Raw genomic sequence first — 24,691 nt, forward strand, 5'->3', positions numbered from 1 at the left:
CCAGGACATACAGAAAGTGAGAAAGAATAGTTATTTAATAGAGGGTCCTCAAGCTCACAGCACCAGTCCATTTATTGTCTTGTAGAGTGATTCTCTGTGTTAAATATACTTTTAGTATCTATTAAATTAATTTTGTAATAAAATTCCTTAAGTAGTAGAGCTAAAGAAATGGGAAATGAGCATCAGATGGTGATGTTTTCCAGCATTTTAGCTCTAGGACTAACCATTAGTGTTATCTATAATCTAGTCAATGATTATTGTAAATGTTAAAGATGATACGGTAATGAGTGGAATTGAGCATAGTTAAGACACCACAACTATCAAGAAAAAGTTAATTGCTTGGTAATCCGTGCTCATCTGAATAGCAGGTACTTTGATACCTCCAAGAGAAAAGCCATCAATTCAGGTGTAAGGACTGGAGGTCATGCTGAGGGGTTGGGGCCGGACCCAGGAAAGCAGCAGCAGCAGCAGCCCGTTCTGGCGGGGCTGCCCTATGTGAGAGGATCTGGAAGTCCTGCAGAAGAATGACATCACATTTTTCTCTGTCAGTAAGGGCCCAGATGCGAACTGTCTCGCTTTACCCGAGCAAGAACGTCCTCTCAAGCACAGACCAACAGTCCGTCCGGCGCGTTCACCGGACACTTCACGCGGGGCAGGCCGGCGTGGTGCGGCGGGACGGTGCTCCGAGGGAATACCTCCTCCGTGGCAAGAGAAACGTGGCTCTGAATTGAGGCCCGCAGCTGGCCCGCCCTGAGGCGCTGCTCCCCGCCTCGCCTCGGGCCCCCTCTCTTGAGGCGGCCGCGGCAGGGGCCGCCGTGCGCTGCCGCTTTAAGGCGGGCGGGCTCCTCTCCGCCGCTGGAGCGCCGGCAGCCGGCCTCTGCCCGGCGGGGTCGGGCCGCTCGCTGTCTCTCCGTCCGTGCGGAGGCTCCATAACGTTCGGCTGCCTCGGAGGCAGCGCGCCGGCGAGCCCAAGGCGTCCTTCTGCCGTGACAGGCTTTCACCTGCTGCGGGCGGCAGCTGCCACCATGGCAGCGGCGACGGGCTCCGCGGCGGGAAAAACTGGCAAGTCCTGCAAGAAGTACCGGACGGTGAAGCGGCACGCGGGCATCTACACCTACCAGGAGCCGCCCCACAGGTAGGAGACCCTCCTCTCCCCTCAAGTGCAGATCTGCCTTCCCTAGCGCGGGCGCGGGAACCTTGGCTTCTCGCGTCCGTTTAGACAGAGTAACAGGCTAACGTGGAAAGGAGTGTGAGGAAAACCACCCTTCTCTCTATGCTTAGACGTACTTCCAACCTCTTTGCGTTTTTCTTTTCACAAAAGTCACGTTTCATACTGCAACATAAACACTGTACGTAAAACTGTGTCACTCCCACGAGTTCAGTGTAGGGCAGGGTAAGAAATCGCTCTATACTTCCCCTGTGTAATTATACGTTTCCCTTGAATGTCCCCTGTGAGCGAGGGGACGGAGTGTGGACCGATGGATCAGTGGTCCGATGAAGTACATCCTTTGAATGTTCTTACAAGGCATGGTTTACGTTACCATTTATTTCTAAGTGATTAAAAGGTGTTGCTATTTCAGCAAAACTGTGGGGAACTTTCCCAACAAGTACATAGCAATACAATTAGAAAACTTCCTAGCTGGTGGTTGTTGCAGTACTTCAGATCTCTTCATTTTATTCGGGGGAAACGGTTCACCACGGGTTTTTAGACCTAAGTCTCTGCAAGACTGAATATTCTTGCTGTTTCATATACAACTCTGTTTCAAAGGGGTAATTGCAAGAGCTGTAGCTTAGCAAACGTGGTGACAGCATCAGAAAAGATGATTTAATAATCATCCACAGAAATCTGCATTAAAGCACATGAATCTTTTTACACATAGACGAGTAATTCTTGGTGTGCAGGGTCCCACGCTCCCGTTCCCCTCAGCAGGGAACAAAGGGCGACCTCGATCTAAGCATCTGCTCTCCCCATTCTAACAAGAAAATATTTTATCATTATGACAATCAAAATAAAAGGCCAACACCACGTGGTGAGTAAATGAATGTTAAGTGCTCTTGCTGGAAATGTTCAGACAGCACTTTGTTCTTGAAAAATATACAGTGTCTTGCTAGTATGATGTACAAGCTGTATGGCTGGAAATGCTCGGAGAGGACAGACTGGGATTCGTGGTGGGGGGCAGGGATAATTTATGACTGAGCAGCAAGCGGTGGGGAGGAAAAGAGGCACATCCTGGAGATGGGGAAATCACCCTAATTATTCATCAACTTTAAAAATAATAAGGTCACGCTAGTTCCCTAATTCACTGCTGTTACGTTGCTCTAATAGGTCGGATGCTGTACAAATCAACAGTTTGCTGGGGATTGGAATGGGAATAATTTGTCTTGTTTTTCCTCTTGTGGGGTGTGTGCTGGGCTGCCAGCAACTCGGACGACGACATCGGTGAAGAAAAGGCTGAGAGCCATGACCCAGAGCAGATCTTTCAGAACATCCAGTACCAGAAGGAGATTATGTCCAACATCCGCTGCCGGCCGTGGCCTATGAGGCAGAAGCTGAGGGCGCTCAGGTAAGAGTGTTTGCATGAAAGCTTTCGGGCTTACTGACTGTGACAGTGCTTCCAGCCTCAGAAGTTTCTCAGTGTAAGCTGGAAGGGATTACGTACAGAAATGATTAAGAGCTGCTAAGAAAGCATGCCATGAGGATGCTCTGATGAGATCGGAGAGCCGGCTGAAGGCAGCAGCCTCGGGGTGGAAAGTCTGTAGGTGAAGTTGTCTCCTGTGCATGCCTGTGGCTTCTTTTAGACAGTCACTGTACAGAAGAGAGCAAGAAATCACACTTTGGATATTAACTGTTAAAACAGTGTCAGCTGTCTAGTCATCTAAGGAAAGGCTCTTGGTAATGCTCAGTAATGCATTTTTAAGCTAAGTTGTTTCACTCTGTCCCAAAAAGGAAAAACAGTTTGCCATTTTCAAGGTAATTGTATGTGACGATTGCATGGTATGAGAACAGAAGCTGGTCATAATCTTTGGGTAATATATTGTAAATGGCAGTAAATACTGGATGCTTGTAGGTTTAAAAGGTACGTTCAGTGTAGTAATAGCATTTCACATCTCAAGACTGCAATTATTATATTAAGAATTCCAAATTTACAATGAAAGAGTGGGTGCCTAACCCTTTGGGCCACCTCTCTAAATTGTGTCAGGTCTTTCACAGCATGATCTGTTTGGGGCTTCCTTTATTTTACCTTTTTACCTGGCAACTTTCTCTTAAAACCCTGTATGATGCTAGGATGGCATTTTAGTCACGAGGAATCCCTACCAGTAGTAGAGCCCGTGTGTAATCTTGGAAGCAAAGAGAGATTTTTCTCTCTTAGGCAGAGTTTGTGACTTGCTGCCTTCCTGTTCCTGTTGATGAGATTTTGGTGGTCCCCATCCACCTTCTGCTGAGGTCAAAGACTGCACATGACCAGATGAATATGCACTTCTTTGCCTATTACAGGAGCACTACGCCATATTTGCAGAAGAGGTGTTAGTATCCACATGAGATTAACCAGACTGTAACGTGGATCTTTCTATCTTACTCATTTGGGTTGCGCCATTTTAAAAGAAAGACTTTGAATCAAAAGGACAGAGAAAAAAATTAGTGGACTAGAAAACTCTCCCTGCAGTCAAAGTTTTGAATGCTGAGTTTTCTCAGGCAAAATTCTCCGTGGTTTTAAAGTGTCAGTAAAAACCTCAATAGGAAAAGAGGCAGCTTTGCCCAGATAAGGATTTTATGGTGAGACAGTCCACAATTGTATTTCAGAGCATTTGACAACCTTGCTAGTTGCTGCTTGTGTAGAATAAGGGGTTCCGAGTAACGGGATCAATGTAGAATGAACTTCCACCTTCTTGTGCAGACAGGCGAAGGAGATTGTGCTGAAGTATGAAGGGAGGCTCACTAGAACAAGAGGTTACCAAGCTGCTGGTGCAGAGGTAGGGCTGCTTTTTCTTAAATTACAGCTTTTTCTATACCAATAGTCTTCTGCAGTTTTCATTCACAGAAGAGCGTGTTTGCTATGCAGTCCTGATCTCCAACTCAGGAACTCTGTAGAGGGAGGTAAAAGCAGTTAAGAGCTGCTTGCTTTTTTTTTTTTTTCTTTTTTATTGTGAATTTAGTTATTACAATTTTGCAGACTAATTTGATGTGTTGAGGCATGGATGTCCTTCTATTAAAGCAGTATAAGCTTCCTTCTCAAACAGTCTACAAATATTGTTGCCTGCTACAGGGGATGATGGGAATGGGATACCAACAACACGATGCCAGTATTCTCTGAAGAGCTATTTCACCAGACTCTGGGGCCACAGTTCAATAGTTTAGCATGAAAAATGCGTCTAGCTTTTAGTTTGGAATACAATCCTACAATAGCTTATGGTAAATACATTGTTAAAGAAAGGTTTTGCTTGCATAATACTCAAAGAATTTGAATCTAATCTTAGCAAATCTACTTACACCACTGAAAATAGACCCTGGCCCTAATTTCTGGAAAATAATAACATATACAAAATTGTCACTAATATGCAAACAACAGAGAAGAGATCTTCAGTCATCTAAGCAGTCAAGAATATTTTTGTCATCATAATGAGTAGAGTTTTAATGAGGCAGGGTTGTAACACTAAAATAGAACACTATGCATTTTATTTATGTGAACAAATTAAAGGCTGCATACGCATATCTCTTCTTCTGTTATGTTGGCCTACAGCAAAGGTTAAAAGTACTGCTTTCCGAGGTAGGAAAGAGTCATTTTTCCTTGTTCTGCTTTGTGTGTGTGGCAAATGCAGTGGAAGTAACAAATGCTGTTAAAATAAATACTGGGTTTTGCCTTTGACTTGAGTGGAACTAGGATGTTGCCTAGAAAGAGAAGTGCTAAGGGTCTGCAATATGTGTCAGTAAATCAGAGATTGGGTTCATTATTTGTTCATATTCCCCTTCCTATAAAAAAGAGGGAGGCTTTCATCTTAGAGTTCACAACGAATAAAAGTTTGTATCTAATCTAATTGCCTTTATCGTGTGTATTTGCTTGAAGATATTCACAGGGATATAATTCAGCAGCCAATTACACCACTCATTATGTGTAGGGAAACCATCGTCTTTTTTCCTACCACAAATTAGGGAATATAGCCTTTACATCAGGGCTAAATTCAGCAAATGCAACAGAATGAGCTGCATTTTTTTTTAATTGGAAGGGCTTCATTTTCACATATTTTCTCAGAAAATAGCATGGCAACCAAGGAGACAAAAATTGTAGCACAGCAAAACAAGCACTACATCATCAAAATGAAGAACCCAATGGTTGAAATGTGCTAAGAACAAAATGCAGCTGTAAGTGTATACTTTTTTAAATAAGTTTTTAAAATTGGCAAAATGCCCACTGTTCATAACTGGGCAATCCGTTCATGCTATTATTTATGAAAATTGAAGTTAAAATACCTTTTACTGTTTTGACACTGAAAGCATTTTTCCTTTTCGGTTCAATTATTTTAGATTTGCATTGTATTTTTTACATTTGTAATTAATGCCAGATGCCCATACCCTGGATTCTAAGAGTATAAATTATCTGTTCAGGTATACAGTAGGCAGGAAAAGCAGCAATAGCTGTCTAATTAGAATTTTAACAAATACTGCTCCCACGTGGACACTTTTGTATACTTTATAAATCTGCAGAACAACTGGCACAAGCTGCTTGCTTCCTTTCTCAGCCTTGTGAACCCTGTTTTGAAATGAAAGTAGCAGTCCCAGCAATTCCCATCCGATTCCCAGCATCTACAATTTCTTAGTTTAATTAAAATACTTCCCATTCATGCAATAAAATACCAATACCACCATAAAAATTAATTAACTTTGGCCAAAGACATTGATGATATATTCAGTAATTAAAATGTTATTTACTCCTCTTCGGTTTTGGAAGATTAGATTACATGATACAATATTGGCACTGGTACTGCCTAAAATATAGGGCTTTTTTAATATCTAGTTGTACTAGAAATACTTTATAATGCATGATATACAAATATTATTTTTCTGTCAATACTGTAAAGTTATAGCTCTAATTCAACAAAATAAAAACTGCACTCAGTTTTGCACATGCAGATTTTTTTTCTTCTTCCACATGCATATGCACACCCCACTGTGTGCAGCAAGATGCTTTCCTCTGGCCAGGTAAAAAATGGAGGTTGAATAAAGACCCTACAAAATATAACCACAGGTTTTCTCCAGGTGTCAGCTGTAACACACAGATCTGAGAATATAGTAGTTGAATTTGCTGCTGATGACTACAAAAGCTTATTTTTCCTCTAAGAAAATTTCTTCTAAGGCATTATGCTTCTCTTAAATTTGAAGTTAGTTGTCTGTTCATTTGTTTGTCCTTGAAATCAAATTTATTACGTGTAGTGCAGCGGGATTCCCTCATAAATTACACAGAGGCTAGGCGTCCCAGCAGTACCCAACTTGGATGACTTCTGCTGCCCGGAGCTGCTGCCTGGCCCTTCGCTGCAGTTCCTCCCCTCCGCAACCCCCAACCATGGAAAAGGCGACCAGGAACGGTGCCCGTTGGCTTCCTTCTGTTGCGTCTTCAAGGTCTTTCTGTGTAAAAGATGTAGATTGGTGGCTCCTGACTGTACCCTCAGAGGTGTATAAAGGGCGCTCTGTCTCATCTTTGTTGCCTTTTGGCTGGTAAGCAGAGTCAAGGACTCCAGTGCCCCCCACGTTTTGTGTGTTTCTAAAACCCACTGTGGTTTGCTTTACCCACCTTACCCACAGACATGCTCTAAGATCTTAATAATTAATGTTTGTAATATTTCTTGTATCACAAGATGAAAGAAACATGAGCAAAATACTCTGCATTTCTATTTTTATTTTTTTACATGCGGAAGTGTCATATTTCTCATTTCTCTGCTTTTTTCTCAGCTATGGAGGAAGTTTATTCGACTTGCCTATAATTTTGTGGTAATCTTTATTCCTTGGGAAATGAGAATAAAGAAAATTGAGAGTAAGTATAAAGATTTAATGGTATTGAACAGTAAAGCACTTGCTAAAATGCTGAGTCTCAGGGTTTATTTTTTAATTTACTGAATTAAATAAATAATATTTGGGAGAGACTTAAATCCAAACTTTCAGCAGTGGCATTATCATTTAAAATTTTGCTTTTTCTTCTTTTCCTGGTGCCTTAGACACTGTGCAGTTCTGATTTATGGTCTTAGTGGGGGGTAACTTTTAAAAAGTCAAATTTGTCCCATTGTGGTTCTGAAAACGCAGCAGGATTTGGTTATAGTTTATCACAGTCCATAGGGCAGCAGCCTCAGGCCAACATCCCCAGATCTGCCCAGGGTTAAGCTTGGTTGTAACCTGTGTCACCAGCCCTTGAGTCTTTGAATTGAATTAAAGCAGCCCTTAACATTACATCAGCAGTCAGGTCATACCTCTGTGCTTCAGTGGTAAAGGAAAAGGGATGTGTGATGCCACCCAGCTTAGCAGCTTCTGGAGTAAACGCTGCTGGTAATCATGAGACTTCCCCAACGGAGTTTGTATTGGAATTACATCTTTCTCAATGACATGTTAACATTTTCTCTATTTTGCTCTATACCCTGCATGAATAAGAAAGGCTTTTCTTTTATTATTCAAATAATACTTCATGAATAAATGATTTGAGCTTTTATAGACTGTGTAGCTCAGATAACTATTTTCTGTGGTTTAAGGTCATTTTGGGTCCGGAGTTGCCTCTTACTTCATCTTCCTGAGATGGCTATTTGGAATCAATATTGTACTTACCATAATGACAGGAGCATTTGTAGTCTTACCAGAGGTAAGAACATGTTGTTAATATTTACAGAAAAACGCTTACTGTTGCACTTTCCTTTCTGAATTAAACAAATGCCATACTTAAAGGCATACATCAATTTGAAATGCACAATTTAAAATGAATTATTTGAAATAAATTCCCCTATTAAGAGGTTTTTTACTGCCAAAGGATAAGAGATTTTTGCTATTAGTGTTAGAGATGATATTTTGTCAACGTGGTACTAATGCTTTTATAGAATATGTTTGTATCCGATTACTAAAATGGAGAACCAAATCCTAAAAGCTGTAGTTGGTGTTGAGTACGCTCAAGTCCTGTTAGTGTCGTTTACAGGCAGAAAAACATAACATCCCTCTCCAGACTCTGGATTATTGTCCATTAGAAAGTATTTTCTAGAAGTTCTGAACAGCCACAACTATGTTTAGTTCTTGCATGCAAGAAAGGCTTTTTGTTAACTTTGTTAAATTATTCATAAATATTATTTTGCCTCATCTAACCTGTGCTTTAATAACATTATCAGAAAACATGGGAATATCTGATTTTTTCTTCTCATTGGCTAAACTAAAAAAGAAAAAGTAAATACACCTCAAGGAAACAAAAAAGTAAACCATGAAATAAAAAAGGTATTCACTTTCATTTTTTACTTTTTTAAGGAAAAGTAGATTTAGTCTTGAAATACCATTTTGAGATCAAACACTGCCATATGTAATTTAAAAATTCTTAAATGAAAACAAACATAACTTTTAAAGCTATTTTGTTAATGGTTTCAGTTGATCTCTCTTTTCATTTCTCAGCCATTTTGAAGATGTTTAGTGGAAAATGAATGCAGGATTTCTCATGGAGTTTCTAGTTTAGGACGAGGAATGATCCAATGCTTGCTATCCTGATAGTATCATCCGTGTGGGCAGCTCTTGGTGGGTTCTGCTGTGCAGCCCCAGGTCAGATGGGCTCACACAGCTTCTGAGACCTTTTCTCTCTTTCCCAGCTATTGGCCGGAGCACCGTTCGGCAGCACAGTCAGCAAGACCATTCCCAAGGAGCAAATTGCATCTGCTCAAGACCTGGACACCATCTGGTCACTAGGGGCAAGACTAAAACCACTCTTTATTGTTTTCCCTATCGCTGTTCTGTTGTAATCATTCGTTACTGCTCTTACTTACGGGCTCTGGTCTTTGCAGGGCTACCTCCAGTACTCTGTTTTGTTTTATGGCTACTACGGTCATGACAGGAAGATTGGGAAAGCTGGATATCGGCTGCCTCTTGCCTACTTCCTTGTTGGAATGGCAGTGTTTGCTTACAGCTTCATCATTCTCTTAAAAAAGTAAGACTTCCCATTTATTGCTGTTCATAAGCTTGTGTGTTCAGGCAGTCATTAATGGCGTATTTATCGCATTTCCTCTGTATTTATTCTGCATAGTTGTCCTGGTTTCGGCTCCGGTAGAGTAAATTTTCTTTCTAGTAGGTGGTATAGTGTTATGTTTTAGATTTAGTCTGAGAAGAATGTTGATAACACACTGATGTTTGCAGTTGTTGCTAAGCAGTGTTTATACTAAGTCAAGGATTTTTCAGCTTCTCATGCTCAGCCAAGGAATTGGGAGGGGACACAGCCAGGACAGCTGACCCAAACTGGCCAAAGGGGTATTCCATAACATGTGATGTCATGACCAGTACATAAACTGGGGGGAGTTGGCCTGGGGGGTGGATCGCTCCTCAGGAACTAACTGGGCATCAGTCGGTGAGTGGTGAGCAACTGCATTGTGCATCACTTGTTTTGTATATTCCAATTCTTTTATTATTGTCATATTATTATGATTTTCTTTCTTTCTGTCCTATTAAACTATCTTTATCTCAACCCACGAGTTTTGCTTTTTTTCCCAATTCTCTTCCCCATCACACTGGGTGGGGGGGAGTGAGCAAGCAGCTGCGTTGTGCTTAATCGCTGGCTGGGGTTAAACCATGACAATAGTTCTATTAATCTGTTCAAGTCTGCTAATATCAGGGAGGCAGACTGAGCTTAATTCTAGCTTGCTCTTTATCTTGCTATCATTTATCTTCGCTCTTTCTTCAGTTTCCCAGTCTATAAAAGGAGGGCAGCAGAGAAAATGATCTGTGTGCGTTGTGTTTGCATAGTGTAAGGTCCGACACTCATGGAAGTCCTTTCTGTTTTTCGCTTTTCTGGTATAAATATTGCTATGACAAAAATTTATATTTTAAGTGTAATGCTTTCAGCATTATTATTCCCGTCTATCAAAATACAGATATTAAAATACCAGCCTAGATGTAATATCATTTGCATTGGTTCAGCCAGTATGTGGCATCCCATTTGAATGTAAGCTTAATTTCTTTGCTGTTCAAGGGCCAGGAGTAGGAGTTACTCAGCAGAGAGAGCAAGACTGCTAGTGCTGACCATAAATCCAGGAATGCAATGCTTGGAGAGGGAGAAGGTCACTCTGTCCTCTCCTGATTTGCTTTCCCTTCCCCTCTGGATACCTATTTATCCAGCACAGTGCAGTCCAGAGACATTTTTACCGCTGCCTATAATGACTCTGTTTTGAAGCCGAACCTTCCCTTTTCATTTATTTTTATTCTACCTGCTGGTTTGTGCCAAGGGTCACTGACATGTTTGACACTGATCTACGCATCTGCAGTTTCTGGATATGATTAGCTCTTCTCCTTCTGATTTAGCTCACTGACTCTTTGCTTAGTTGCTTACAGTTCCCCTTTTAACATTGTCTTTTTGGATACTCTTTCTTTCATAAGCTATTAGTCTTCATTTCATTTCTTACACTTGCAATATTCTGCCATCTTGCCTATCTGAGATGAGTAGGTGGGGTTTTCTTTCTTTTTCCAAGGTCTGTAAAACAGCACTGGGTTTCTATTTGACAATAACATATATTTTGAGGGTGAAAACATACAGAAAACAAACAGATCTTGTGCATGATCACTAGTTTTGCCAAACTATCTTGTAATCACAGTAATAGTGATCTTAGTGATGGTATCTTCCAGCTGGATCCTACCTGGAGATTGTAAAACTGAAATACGTGTAAGTCCACAGCTCTAGTGAGATTTATTTGCTGTATTCGTCAGCTATAAAGAATGTAAATATTAAAATGCCCTTCCACAGTGAGTCACTTCTGCACTAGAACAAAAGTGAAGTTCATGCTCTGAACCTCACCCTGTTTTATTTTCTTCAGAAAGCTGCCAACAATGACACTAACTGCTGCAAACTTTTGGTAGTTCTAAAGGCATAGACATCTGAAAACTATGAAGCAAACCAGTGATTTCCTTCATATTCATCTTCACACATTAACAACAGTTGAATATTTGTTACTTTTTTACAGAATGGCAAAGAACTCAAGAATGAGTTTAGCAAGTGCCTCTGATGAAAATTACACTTTCTGTTGGAGACTGTTCTGTGCTTGGGACTATTTAATAGGAAACCCCGAGGCTGCAGAGAGCAAAGCTGCTGCCATTGTTAATAGCATTAGGGTGAGCAACTGACCTTCAAATTATTTGGAGTTGATTTGTTTGTTATTCTGTAAGTCTTTCTTCTCATTCCCTTGCATTTCCTATTGGTTTTTGGTATTCATTTACAGATCTGTTTGCCTAGGGGAGGGCTGGTATCATATCTCTGTGTGGTATTGCAGTCACATCATACTTGCTGATACTGTCATTCTGTCCCAGCAAGGCTATTGTGTTCTTCTTCAGAAGAGTTTTATTTAATGCCACTGTATATGTAACAAGAAGTTAGATAACTAGAAACAAATTTGCTTGTGATGCATCATTGAGTAATAGAATCAAATTCATGTTAACAATGTGAAAACACTCATTTATTTCAACTCTCCATAACAAATGGTCCAGGGACATCCTACAGCGCTCTCAATATTAGAAAATTGCTTTAAATACAGAAGTTTTCCATTTAGAATTTAAGAACAGATGTGATTTTCATCAAAAGTAATTTCTTTCCCTAATTTGGTGTATTCTGATTAAGTTATTGAATAAAATTACTTCAAATTGTAACAAGGATAAATTAATAAGCTATGATATTTAGTTATTATGAAGATAACTTTTGACAGTTCTGTATTATATTACTGACACATAGGTTCTATAGGCACATCCTGCAAAAAGATCTGGTAGTATGAACCTCTGGTTGTATCCCATTAAACATGCATGACTGAAAGTGAACAAGTATTTGATTACCGTGCATTTGTTTCTCAGAAATCTCCTTCACTATTTAAGCTCACTTATCACTCCTAAAAGTCTATGCATGGCAGAGAGGTATTTATCTATTTGCACTTCCAGGATGTGAAGTTCTTTATTAGTACACTTGATACCTTCTGTGAAAGATATGTGCATTATTATTATTTTTGCTGAACACTATTAAAATGATAATGCTGTGTTTCTTTCAAGGAAGCTATATTGGAAGAGCAGGAAAAGAAGAAAAGCAAAAACTTGTATGTATATAAGATCAGATACACTTTTCAAAGCATTGTTTCAATGCAGATAGCAGTGCTAATCTGCTTGTCTCATATTTCTAAAAACCATGTTAGAAAAGACCCCTGGTGTCGTACGACAAACTACTGTATTGGCTGTGTCTTTTTTTTTTTCTTCTTTTTTCTTCTCCAGGGCAGTGACTATAAGCTTAAGAATTATTGCAAACATCCTTGTGCTTCTCTCGCTTGCTGGAAGTATTTACATCATATACTTTGTCGTGGATCGATCCCAAAGGTTAGAGCGCACCAAAAAGGAATTGACTCTTTGGGAAAAAAATGAGGTACACTGTCTTTATGCCACCTCTGTGCTAGAAGCAGGATTATTGTCTCAGGACTCTCTGTAGCAACGGTGTGCACTGAGGTGTAAATTACAAGAGATTAGCCAGGAGGAATGAGAGGGCAGAGTGGTGGTTACCTGGACCTGTCTTCGCACATTTGCTCCCTCTGCTCTACAACATGGTGTTAGCAGAGCTGAAGCGGGCAGGGGGATGCTGCAGGTCCTCATTTCACAGACTGCAGTTCTAGCTGGTCCCTATTTTGTGAGGACAAAGCATAAACTCTCCTGTCACTTACAAATATACTTTTGCATCCATGACTGAGCTGAGTGAACACTGGGCCAATGGACTAGAAAGGAATCAGCTGTGACAATAGCTATTGATTTCAGCTGGGGGATACTGAATGTTCTGTGAATATTTCCATTCACAGGAATGAGCGGATACTGAAGGTAGGAAGTGAATAGGTACAGAGAAGCTACTCATCCATTTCAGGGGAAGATGCTGGCTTCATATTTCCCACATGTTAAGTTTTTATTTTAATTAATACAGTAGTAACTTTAAAGCTACAATGTCCAGACTAAAGATTCCCGAGTGGTCTTCCAGATCTGTACTTTTGGATTATAACTACTGTTATTACTAATGTCAATAATAACTTTTTAAAGCATCTCCTCCAAGAAAAGCAATCACCAAAGCATGTGCATCAGCAGTATTTCAATCAGCACTCAAGGTACCACAGAAGGTCTATGTGAAAAGCCACACAAATGCTGTGTCTTTCTGTTCTGTAGGTAAGCGTAGTTGTGTCACTGATTACAATGATCGCACCCTCTGCTTTTGAACTTGTGGCAGCTCTGGAGATGTATCACCCAAGGACCACTCTTCGCTTCCAGCTTGCCAGGTATGGGCATTATGCAGTGTAGAAAATATGTGGGAAGAAAGGGAGGAAGAGATGTGTTCTGGTCATGTGTTTTAGTCCAGCCAAACCAGAGAATGTATGAGAAGCTGATGGGATAACAATGCCGATTACCTGTACCTTATTCTTCTTGTTTTCAGGGTTCTTGTTCTATACCTCGGAAACCTCTACAGTTTAATCATTGCTCTCCTGGATAAAGTGGACAGTATGAGTGTCACTGTAAGTTTAACTTGATGTTTTCTGATGTGTAAAGCTAGTAGACTTTATAGATAGGATTCCATTTATTGTGATCATATATGAAGTCAGATGAAAATTTGTTCGAAATTGATTAAAACACATTACAGTTTGATAGGATTGTAAAGTTAAGTTTAGTTTGTAATGTTCATTTACAACTGTGTGTAGTTTTTTAGGGTAACTGGATCTATTTGACTGCTGATGCAATACGATGAATAGATTTCTGTGCATTGCTAAACTATTAAAAAAAACCCCAACAAACCAACACTTTAGGGCAAATATTTCCAGCTACCTAAAATCAGCTTTCATTACTGTCCTTACTAATTCCATCTGACTCTGTACATTGACACCTACTTAAGTCACCTAACTGCTGCTGGAAAATACATGAAGATATATCTCTATATTTGTAGACTGCAGAAGGCACAAACATCTGCATGTATGTACAGTTGAAAAAGTAGCTTTCGGGACATTTATTATTTCAGGACTCTGATGTTAATACCAATGCAAGTAATTCTACCGCTGCCTTAGCAACCAAAACTCTTTCTAAAGAAGACAATTTATCTACAACTATTCCTAATGTACAAATTAAGAGAAACAGCATTGTCACATTGGAAGGGAGTCGCACTCAAGGCTTGACAGTCTCTGACTCACTGGTTAACAAAACAGCTCCCTTTAACGGCCGGAACCCACAGGATCAGTGCTGGGAGACATATGTTGGTCAAGTATGTAATTGTTCTTATGTTGTTCTTATAATTGTTCTTAAGTTTATTTGACAAAAAATTAAAATAATATTGTGCTGTATTCAATTTTAGAGCTTTTCTTTGTATAAATTCCAGAATTTAGCTAAGGATTGTGTAGGAAAAGTAAAGACTACACAAAGTGATATGGCCACAGATACAAGCTTTGTTTTTTGTTCAGCATCTACAATGTGTTCAGTGTTGTACAAATGTTCTTTTGCCAGGCTTCGGTCTCTGTCTTCAGCTCTGCACAGGCAGATCTCTACAGATGTGTGATACAGATCCTGTTTTAATAGGATACATCCTATTAAACTCATACAGAGAAACAAGACTATAAAAATATATAAGCAGTAACATGCACCCTGTGCAGATTCAGACTGCTGCCTGGATAGATGGGGATGCAGACCTGAGCCAAGCATGGGATTGTGTGCATGGTCATCTATGTAATATCTCTGAAGTCTCTATTCATTCTACCTCAGTATATCACTAGAGAATCAAGTATTCACTTCTTCAGAGAGAAAGAGGACAACAACAAAAGGTTTCAAAATACTGTCAGCTCGTAAGAACAAAGCCACTTGGGTGGCAGCACCATGTCTGCATGTTCCAACAGCTAGGCTGCAGAAAATCTGCAGACTTAACATGACACTTTTTGTTTCCCTACGTGTGAAGCATACATCATTTGTGGTCTTTACTTTGAGTGACTAGCAGTGGCATTAACACACACAGAGAGAAATTTTAACCACGCAAAATTCAAAAGATGCCATTTGATCCCAACTTGCTTTGGTCTCTGTCAGTGTTGCACTTTTTGTCTAGGCCGCTAGATTGAGAATGATGCTAGCGTGCTCCAGACTTGCTGAGCTCCTTGTTCCAGAGTGAGCAATATGAAAGGTCTTGTCTGATCATCTGGAGCAAAAGACCCCTCCTAGGTTTATTAGCCTGACTTCCATTCTTGTATGCCCCTCTCCCTATTGCACAGTCATCAGGAAATTTTTAGACTCAGTGTTCATGGGGTTTTTTGATGGGTCTTTTTCCCAGAATGGGCTAGAAATGTTTAGAATTGAATCTTTTCTATTAATTGTACATTTTTAAAGCTCAGTTAAATATAGGATAACCCCATCCATTTGTAAGCACTAAACAAGTTTCTTTTATGGCTTGATGATCCAACTGCCACTGGGGTTTGGTTTCGTATGAATAATAAGCATTTCTGATTGTGAAGCACTTAGCAAGTATGTATTACAACAATTAGTATAATAAAGGATTGGATACAATAGAAAAACCAACCCATTTAAGTTTATCTAGATAAATTTTCAAAACAGTCATTAAAAAGAAAGCTTGAAGCCATCGTGACCAGAGTTTTATTGCTGCAAGCAATAGAAGGCACACTGGAAGCTTGATTATATTTGTTCTCTTTGCAAGAATAAAGACAAGTAAGGGAAAAGTCAAACAGGAAAAAGGAAATAATTTATATATGCAAATCATATTTTATCAGGATACTAAGCTTGAACCAAAATACAAGCACAAATGCAAAAGAGCCGTATGCAGTCCATTTGCTTCCAGAATTACTCAGTATGTGTGAACAATATGTATTTCAGGAGATGCTGAAGCTTTCAATTATCGACATGATTTTCACAGTCGCAAGCATCCTGTTAATTGATTTTTTCCGTGGACTGTGTGTTCGATATTTAAGTGATTGCTGGTGCTGGGATCTAGAAAGCAAGTTTGTAAGTATAGTCTTTATTTTATCAAACTAAGATGCTGAAGATGGGTAGGCTCCTTCCCTTAGTACTGAATGTCCTTAAAGCATTTCAACAGATAAATAATTTCTTGGTAGCACACATCTATAAAGGCACAGCTCAAACTGAGTTTAAATTGGAGGGCACAGGGTAAATGCTGAGATTGGATGTTTTTCTCAAGCCTACTCCCATGGCTGTGGTGCAACAATCTTTGTCTTTCCCAAAATGAGATCATGGAGCAATCCCAGAGTCAAAGATGAGACAGAGGGCATGGAGTTTCTCCCCACATCCTCTTTTCTGTTGCTGTAACATCTATCCATAATGTAGACAGTGGTCCAAGAAACAATAATCAAAAGCATATAGCCCTTTAAGAAAATTACAGGGAGTAATATTCGGTTAGGAAGAAGCTGTTGGCATGAAAGGCTGAGGACTGTTCTTTGTCCTTAACTAAAGAAGTGAAGTGAACTAGAGAAGAATTAGTTTATTTAATCCCCTGCTGCAGAGTAGGTTTTACTGTGTTCCCACTGCCTGCCAAAAGCTGGTATTTGATCTGGATGTTTCAGGCTATGTGCTGTCTGCAAACTGATTCAGTCAAATGCTTCTAATAAATGATCTGAAAAAAAGATTAAGACAAAGTGTTCATCCTACACTGTGTTTCTTGTAGCCAGAATATGGAGAATTCAAAATTGCAGAGAATGTATTGCATTTGGTCTACAACCAAGGAATGATCTGGTATGTAGTCCATAAGAGATTTTTCTTGTCCTTTGTTGGCTGATTACTAAGGCAATCTAATGATTTCCAATTAAACTTATTCAAGTAGGATACTGGTAATGCAGTCTTTTATCCTTTATTATAATAAGAGATTGTCTGCTGATAGTGAGTTGGTTTTTACCTGTTTTTTTTCTTCATGTGTTCTTTTGCTTCTGGCAACACTGAGCACTGACATGATATTATTCTTCCAGGATGGGAGCTTTCTTTTCACCTTGCTTACCAGCATTCAATGTTCTCAAGTTGATTGGACTCATGTACCTGAGGAGCTGGGCTGTGCTAACGTGTAATGTACCACATCAGCAGGTTTTCAGAGCATCTCGGTTAGTCAAAATAAGAACAAAAGATAAAGAATAAATCAAATGCAGACAATGGAAATGTCTTCTGTGTATAGGAACAAAATGACAGGAGATATTAGCTCTGAAAGTTAACAATCAAATTTGACAGTAATACTGATAGCAAAGGTCTGTGAAAAAAACATAGTTACTGAGAAACTGGAGGGTTTGTAAAGATATGCAAGAACTGAAAAATATGTCAGGGAATATGTGGCCTAACATAAATGCTTTATTTCCCTACAAATCTGATTGAGCACAATAACCTATAGGTGTTAACTGTTGCAAGTTCTATTTCTTGATGTTTCTTTCTTTGAACGCTATGAAGTACCTGCTTTTGTCTGTTGCATTGCACAACAGATTTCCCCATTTTTCTTCTGTCATGATGAATATCTCGTTTACTCAAAATGGAAATAATTTAGGGCATCTTTAATTCTTAAGAGGCAGTTATTTCTAACATGTTTTGAAGATGAATCAGCTTCTGCCACAGTTCTTTTTCTCTGCCAACACAACCGGGCAGTAAGGTCAGTTTTTACAGAAGGGTGCTATAAACAGTTCCCTGGCTGCAGCAGTGGTATCTGGAAAGCAGTGCAAATAAGATTTTGATAATTAAGTCTGTTTAAACTGGCTCTGTTCATGCTTTCTAATCACAGCAGAATTATTTTGATCTTTCAGAAATTTAGATCTTGAACTTGTTAGGTAGACAGAGACTTGCACCTTTTATGTTGCCTCTGTTTTTCTCTCTGATTAGTATAATCTGAAACATGTTATGCCTTCTTGCAGATCCAATAATTTCTATTTGGCCATGTTGCTGTTCATGTTGTTCTTATGCATGTTACCAACAATTTTTGCTATTGCCCGATATAAGCCATCTTTAAGCTGTGGTCCCTTCAGGTAAGTTATAACGGACTAATGAAAATTGCAAAGATTTTATTTCACCCGCTCATGATAAATTCATCAGGTTCAATAATACCCAAATTATCAATTAAAAAAAATAATTGATAGACAGGACAATGTTTTTCTGCGGCCAATATTTTTCAGTTAAGATTTAATTAGGCAAATATGTCAACGTTCAGAGTGAGGCTTGACATTTTGCTTTATATACATGGCTCTGTTATTTTATGTTTGCATACTGCAATGTGCCACTGAGCAATCTGGCACACATCATCGTCTTGTGTCTCAACTCAAGCACCCTCCAAGACTGGCCAATGCTTTTGTGCTTTGGAAAGATTGTCAAAAAGCAAATAATGAATGAGTTGCTTTTATCTTTTTTTTTTCCCTTTCACTATACTGTTCCAAAGCAGTTTTGGATGAAAGTCCTTGTTTATTCAGTGCAACACTGCTTAACAAATTGATGTACCTAGGATTTCTTATGACTTAATTTTACCTTTTTTTTTTTTCCTCTTGTAGTGGACAAGAAAAAATATATGATATTGTTTCTGAAACGATTCAAAATGATTTTCCCACATGGTTCAACACAGTGATTACTTACATCAGCAGTCCTGTGGTTGTCCTCCCTGCACTACTACTTTTATTGTAAGTACTTTGGTTTTCACAGGCAGGTTAAATTGATTGTATTAATACTGGCCTTATCTCTGGAGAGCCAAATGTTGATGCTGAGGAACAAACACTGCATTATTGTAATTTTATTAAGCATATCTGAAAAAAACCCACCTTATTGAATATACGGTATATGGATCAGACAGGAATGAGAGTATGTTAAACAGACTGTCATCACGTTTTCAAAAGGAATTTCTTGTTCTGGGATACTGTGTTAGAGCAAGTTCACTATATTGTGTCAAGGCTTGCAGCGCTGCTGATTCCAGGAAGTTTTAAGATCCTTCTTTCCTCTCAAGAGCTCCTCAGAAATTAATTTTCCATTTCCTCAGGGTCATTCATTCAGTTTATGATTGTGAACAGGGCTCAGTCTATCATTTAAAGAAGCTACTCAGTCATCCTGATTTTTGACAAGATAAATCAATTATGAAGGTCTGCTCTTAAGTGTTAATGTAATATAATTTGCTGCAGACTTTCCAGTTGAAGTCCTTTCTTACTCTAGTTTCTAAATAATTGTTCACAGCTGGGAATTAATATTTATTTTGAGCTGTTTGAAATTCACTTTACTTCTATGAAGTATCATTTGTCTTGCATGTACCTTTGCACTGTTTTTTTTCCATGTAAACTACAGATGAATGCAGTTTGTCCCACCAGTGGGCTTTTCAGGCAAATCAAAAAGTCCAAAGCAATGCTTCCTATTTGTAACTTTTTCCTCAAAGGTCCCAGCCATGTAAATATGAACATATTTACAAATATAAGTAGATCTATTGACTGCTTCAAACTGATGGCTAAGCACATGTGCAGATGTTTGTGGTATGAAGCCTAGCTATAAGACTTTACTTCATCTGAAAGCCAGTGTAATCCATTATGTCAAGCCAGATCTGATCTCAGCTGTGCCAGTGTAAACAAGGTCTTATTCCAGTCAGTCAACAAAATTACATTGGTATGAGTGTGCAAACTCAGCTGTAATTCTGGTGTCTCTCTTCCATAACCTTGGACTGAGAAAAAAAAAGACAAAATATTTATCAAAATTTTCGTTATGAGCGTGTCCGGAATGTAAACAAAAAAAACTAGAAATGCACCCAGGGTTACATGCACAATGAAAAGACCTGCAAAAAGCACAAGCACAATTAGCACTGCTGTTAATTCTGGTTTCAGTGTCATTTCTTTCTTTTACGTATGTTTGCTTGAAAGAAGGCTGTGATCCATTATCAGTTATAAAGGAAATGCTACAAAGCAGCAACTGAACCTGTACATCATTTTGATGACCTATAAAACCTCAAAGAAAAAACTGTCAAGGATGTTTGAAATGACTCGTAATCACCTGTTTCACTTCTAGCATGTTAATCTATTACCTACAAAGTATTGCAAGATCATTAAAATTCACCAACAATCAACTGAGAATGAAGATCCAAACAGTAAGTACAGCACAAAGCACTTTTACATGCAATTTGGTGGGTCTTCAGTAAAGTACTAGCCCAATTAAATCTCTGAAGTCACTTTCAGTGTTTCACCGTTTAAAACCAATCCTGTATTTTTCATCCTTGCACAGCAGCGTATTTACTCTCTAATCCATAGTAATTTACTGCTTCTTATTCTTCTGAATGTATTTTAGGAAAGAACTGAAGATAAGAAAAAGGTAGTTCAGATGGCAGTAGGTAAGTTGGTGAGCTTTAGAAATGCCACTATTAATAAAGCATTTGGATGCAAAGCCATTTTGATTTCTCATACACATAGGGAAGTTCAACTACATTTAAAAAAACTGTATTTCCTGTGGAGTCTTCCTTTTAGATGGTTTTTGAGCTCGGCTTGACTTAATCTTGGCAGCACTGAAAGACAAGGTGTATAGTTTATACCTAATTTCTGCTGGGGTCTTTGGACTGGGTATGTTCCTGCTTTTACCACCAACAGGGCAGAACCTGGGAGGCATCTCTGATGATTCAAATCATGCCAGACCTTGCATAAAATTTAGAGGCTAGTAGGCAGAAAGGAGGAAGGGAATGGTCCCTATTCTTTGACCTGCGATGGTTGAATATTTAATCAGCAATGAAAAGATTTCAGACTTAATTGTCTACTGTGCCTGAGGGATTTTGAGCCTGCACCTTCCACTTCTCAGATTTTAGCAATGAGAAACCATAGAAAGGATGCCGTCCTTCTAATACCTCCCAGTGAAAGGAACAAGTGAAAATTTGCCAAGCCAAAGGGAAGACAGGATTCAGTAGCCTTATGGCTAGATCTTAATGCTACTGTGACCCCCTTGGAGCTCTCCAGTGGACATGTAAATGGTGAAATACCTGATGTATAGCAATATAGTGATCAGGATTGACTATTAAGGGTAATAAGGTATGCGTCCTAGTTGGACCAGCACAGTCACTGGAGCCAGTTTGCTGAATGGGGCCACCTTCATATTGGAAGTGGTGTACATTGTGAACTGAAACAGGACTCTTGAAAAGAGGCATTGGCTTGTTGTTCATTTTGGAATCCTACAGTGCAATGTCTAGTGTTTTTGCTATGTTCCCCAACACCACATCTGCTGTGTACTGTAGTATGCTGATCCACCCCTTTATCACCATGTCTCCCAGTGTGACACCCGTTGCTCTTTTCTGAACACAGTGGGGTTCTGTTGGCATTGGATGTCCTGACTGAAGGGTGAATTTGAGCCACTGCATTTACACAGCAGCTTCTAAATTTAGAAACCTGGACGGTTCCTGTAATAATTTCTGTTTTCTAGCCCGAATCCAAAATCTGGATGGGAATGACAAGAGACCAGAGCAAGAAAGTGATATTATCAGCCAGGAGTCTTCTGTTCGGTCCTCAACTCCCCGAAAGAATGGCAGTGTCTTGAACTTTGAATCTCCTGCGAGCAAAGGCACCAGAATACAAACCATTTCCCAGTCTGTGCCCCAAACTGTGCCCTCAACTGATGTTGCAAGACCTGTCAATGCAACTCCCACGACTTCAGCCTCTTTAACGCCAGCTCCCTCAGTATCAAGCGTACAGAAACCAAGAAATGATAATATCACAAACAGGCAAGACTGCTTTGGTTTTGAAATGGCATTTCTTCTAGCAGCTCCATGACATACCTGCGTTTATTTACAAAATAGATGTGTATTCAGACTACCTGGAGCAGTAAAACATGAGAGGAATTTTTTAAAAGCAGATTCAATTATGGGTACAATTCAGATTGCTGGTGACACCACCTCCTTAACTTTCCCTTAATTGAGATGGGTTTATAAAATTTTTGAAATCATGCAGCTGATGGAGTTTACACACACCTCAAGCAACGGTAAACACTAAGCTTTCCCTCAAGCATATAACTGAAATAGTTTATGCAGGATACTGTTTACATGAACAAGACAATCACAGTAAGAGTGAAGGAACTCTATGCAGAATGCCTTGTAGGACAACCAGTTTCAGACATCAGCAGACTGATGCTTTAAGCTACCTGTTGGTTTTTTTCCAAGTGATCAGATAAAGAGCATTTTTAAACAGTTCTCAGAATAATAAGAAAACAGAACGGGAATGTAACTTGAGAGGTCAATTGTCTGCTGCCTTTTCCCAGGGAAGAACAAATATAACTCCTAATTTCTAGGGTATGTTTCTCAAACTGGTCCTAAATATTTGGATCAATGGAGATTCTGTAATCTCCACCCTTACAATCTAGTCTTTGACTTTCCAGAGCAATGAATCTTTTATACGTTTTAACTACATTAATAGATAACTGTGTATGTCAATATTTCCTTACTTTTTTTCCTTCCTAAAGGTACCCAAGTGTTGTGCATGGGAGTGCAAGTGAGCTCTGTAAAACAAAGCCCTACACGCCAGTGACTTTCAAAAAGCGCACTGAAGATGTTCATTCTGAGCCTCTCTTCAGAAAAGGGATTCGGCAGGTAAATCCGGATGCCCTTGGAGCAGGGGCTCCTGTTTTTGTGGGACATAGACCATATGCTACCAGGTATTTTCTTGTTAATGAAAATGAGTCCCGCAAAAAATCACTCCGTTCTACCTCCCGACTCCAAAGGCACTTCAGAAAGGGTGAATCGGGAGACATTATCGAGTTGTACCCACGCAATGTCAGAAGATACGTGGTTCGAACACCACACCAGATGTATTCCCCTCATCCCAGTGAAGATGAGGAGGATGACGAGGAACTTGGGAGAGAATTCATTACCAGATCCCATCGCCCTCGCTCACTGTCTGATCTTCGCCCAGCACCACGATTTTACATTGGGGAACGTGCCGATGGCCACATTCTTATGAGCAAGGATCTAGCCAGAGTGCATTACAAATCCTGGGACGATGGTTTTGAGCTAGACCTGGACAGGCCTCCATATGCTTACAAGAAAGTGCACCTGAACTATCCTGAGGCACATGTGAAATCAAAATCAAAGCAAAAGCTGGAGCAATCTCTAACAGAATCCGATTCTATTTCCGTTGAATCCAGCAGTGATCCACAGAACAGCAGCAATGACCAGTATATCCAGGTCATTCATAGCAAGGAAAAGTATCCAAAACCTGGGACAAAACTCACCAAAAAGAAATCAAAAAACAGTGTTGATCTAAATATGTCTGAGTCTAATGAACTGGTATGCTCAAATGTCTGACAAAGCACCCCAACCTTTTTGTGTTTTCAGCTGGTGTACATGCATTTGTTGTACTTGCTGTTTGAGGTCTATCAGAATAACTACGACATAGTCTTTGCAACAACAGTGTATGCAGCCACTCAAGGTGGGAAAAGCATAGTTAGCCTTGTGTTTTGCTGTTAACTGTACCTTGCTTTAATATCAAAACTGATACACTGCAAAATTTGGAAGAGAAAATTATTCTTGCTTATTACTTACTGTCAGGCTGTTAAAAACCAAAAACCCCACCTACTGGTAAATCAAAAGCAATGTACTTGGGGCACTTTAATTAAACCAGTACAAAAATATGTCAGATGAGGCTCTCTTTGACACAGTCACAGCTAAAGATGTTTCCACTGAATAAATTCAGCAGGTAATCAGCTTCCTTACAAACAGAGTTGCTATTTACAGTATAATTTATGACATCTTGATGTGCCTAGTTTGAATATCATGTAGCTCGAGCAAATCAGCAATAGGTTAATTACAGAGAATAGTGAGTTTCTTTAGAGTGCACCTGCATGGGCAACGGAGTTCCTTGATCATAGCAACGCATCCCAGCCTTCGAGATGAAACCACTAGAAATTTTCTGGCAAGACTCCTTGGCCCAGCCCGATAAGCTTCACTGTGGAAAACTTTCTATCCGTGGCCTTTAAAAAACTTGCTTCATTATTCCCAATTTAATTCTATCCTGTTTTTCGCACACCATTGCAGTTTTACACCTTCTTTAGATGCCGAAGATTGCTTTTTTATTATTATTTTCACGTCATTTGGATTACAGCAGCATAAAGGACGTTGGCCTTTAGCCAGCACCGCGCCGTCCCCTTCCAGCCGGTTCCGCCAAGCCGCGCTGTGCCGCCCAAGGCCGGACGGAGCCCGGACGCCCGCCTCCCCCCCGCCGGCCGCCCCGCAGCCCCAGGCCTTGCGGGGGTGCCTCTGACCGGCCGTCAGCCGGCATGGCTGCACCGCAGCCGGACTGCAAGCGGGCGAGCGGGGTGGCCCCATCTTTAGGTGAGAGAACAGCAAAGCCTCTGCCCTCGGCTCCCCGCCGAGGCGATTCCTCACAGCCGCCCGTGGCCTGGCGGCTCTCTTCCCCCCGGGCTGCTGCCCGGGGGCCGCCGGGGCGGGGAGGCCCGCTGTTACCAGCCTCGCCACGGCCGCCCGCGGCCCCCGCCGCCCCCTCTCCCTCCCCGCTCACCGTG

General features: G+C 40.1%; 2 protein-coding genes across 2 annotated transcripts in view; both read left to right on the plus strand.

The window, feature by feature from the left end:
• The first annotated feature begins 1,025 nt into the window (after positions 1-1,025).
• Positions 1,026-23,474, plus strand: TMC3 (transmembrane channel-like 3). Its single transcript, XM_010572292.1, is given in 24 exon segments — positions 1,026-1,135; positions 2,421-2,564; positions 3,897-3,972; positions 6,944-7,025; positions 7,732-7,838; positions 8,818-8,916; positions 9,010-9,152; positions 11,173-11,320; positions 12,242-12,285; positions 12,458-12,605; positions 13,385-13,494; positions 13,650-13,728; positions 14,202-14,465; positions 16,073-16,201; positions 16,878-16,945; positions 17,176-17,304; positions 18,097-18,207; positions 18,724-18,849; positions 20,210-20,288; positions 20,486-20,528; positions 20,782-20,810; positions 20,812-20,848; positions 21,602-21,899; positions 22,634-23,474. Coding segments are annotated over 24 exon segments (3,444 nt in total).
• A 971-nt stretch (positions 23,475-24,445) lies between these two features.
• The window catches only part of STARD5 (StAR-related lipid transfer (START) domain containing 5), a 4,041-nt gene continuing 3,795 nt past the window's right edge, over positions 24,446-24,691 (plus strand). The window contains exon 1 of the mRNA XM_010572294.1: positions 24,446-24,500. Within this exon, the coding sequence (XP_010570596.1) occupies positions 24,446-24,500 (55 nt within the window). The remainder of the gene's footprint in view (positions 24,501-24,691) is intronic.

The sequence above is a fragment of the Haliaeetus leucocephalus genome, unplaced genomic scaffold (genome assembly GCF_000737465.1).
Source record: "Haliaeetus leucocephalus isolate CR32 unplaced genomic scaffold, Haliaeetus_leucocephalus-4.0 Scaffold339, whole genome shotgun sequence".
In the NCBI taxonomy this organism is placed as follows: Eukaryota; Metazoa; Chordata; class Aves; order Accipitriformes; family Accipitridae; genus Haliaeetus; species Haliaeetus leucocephalus.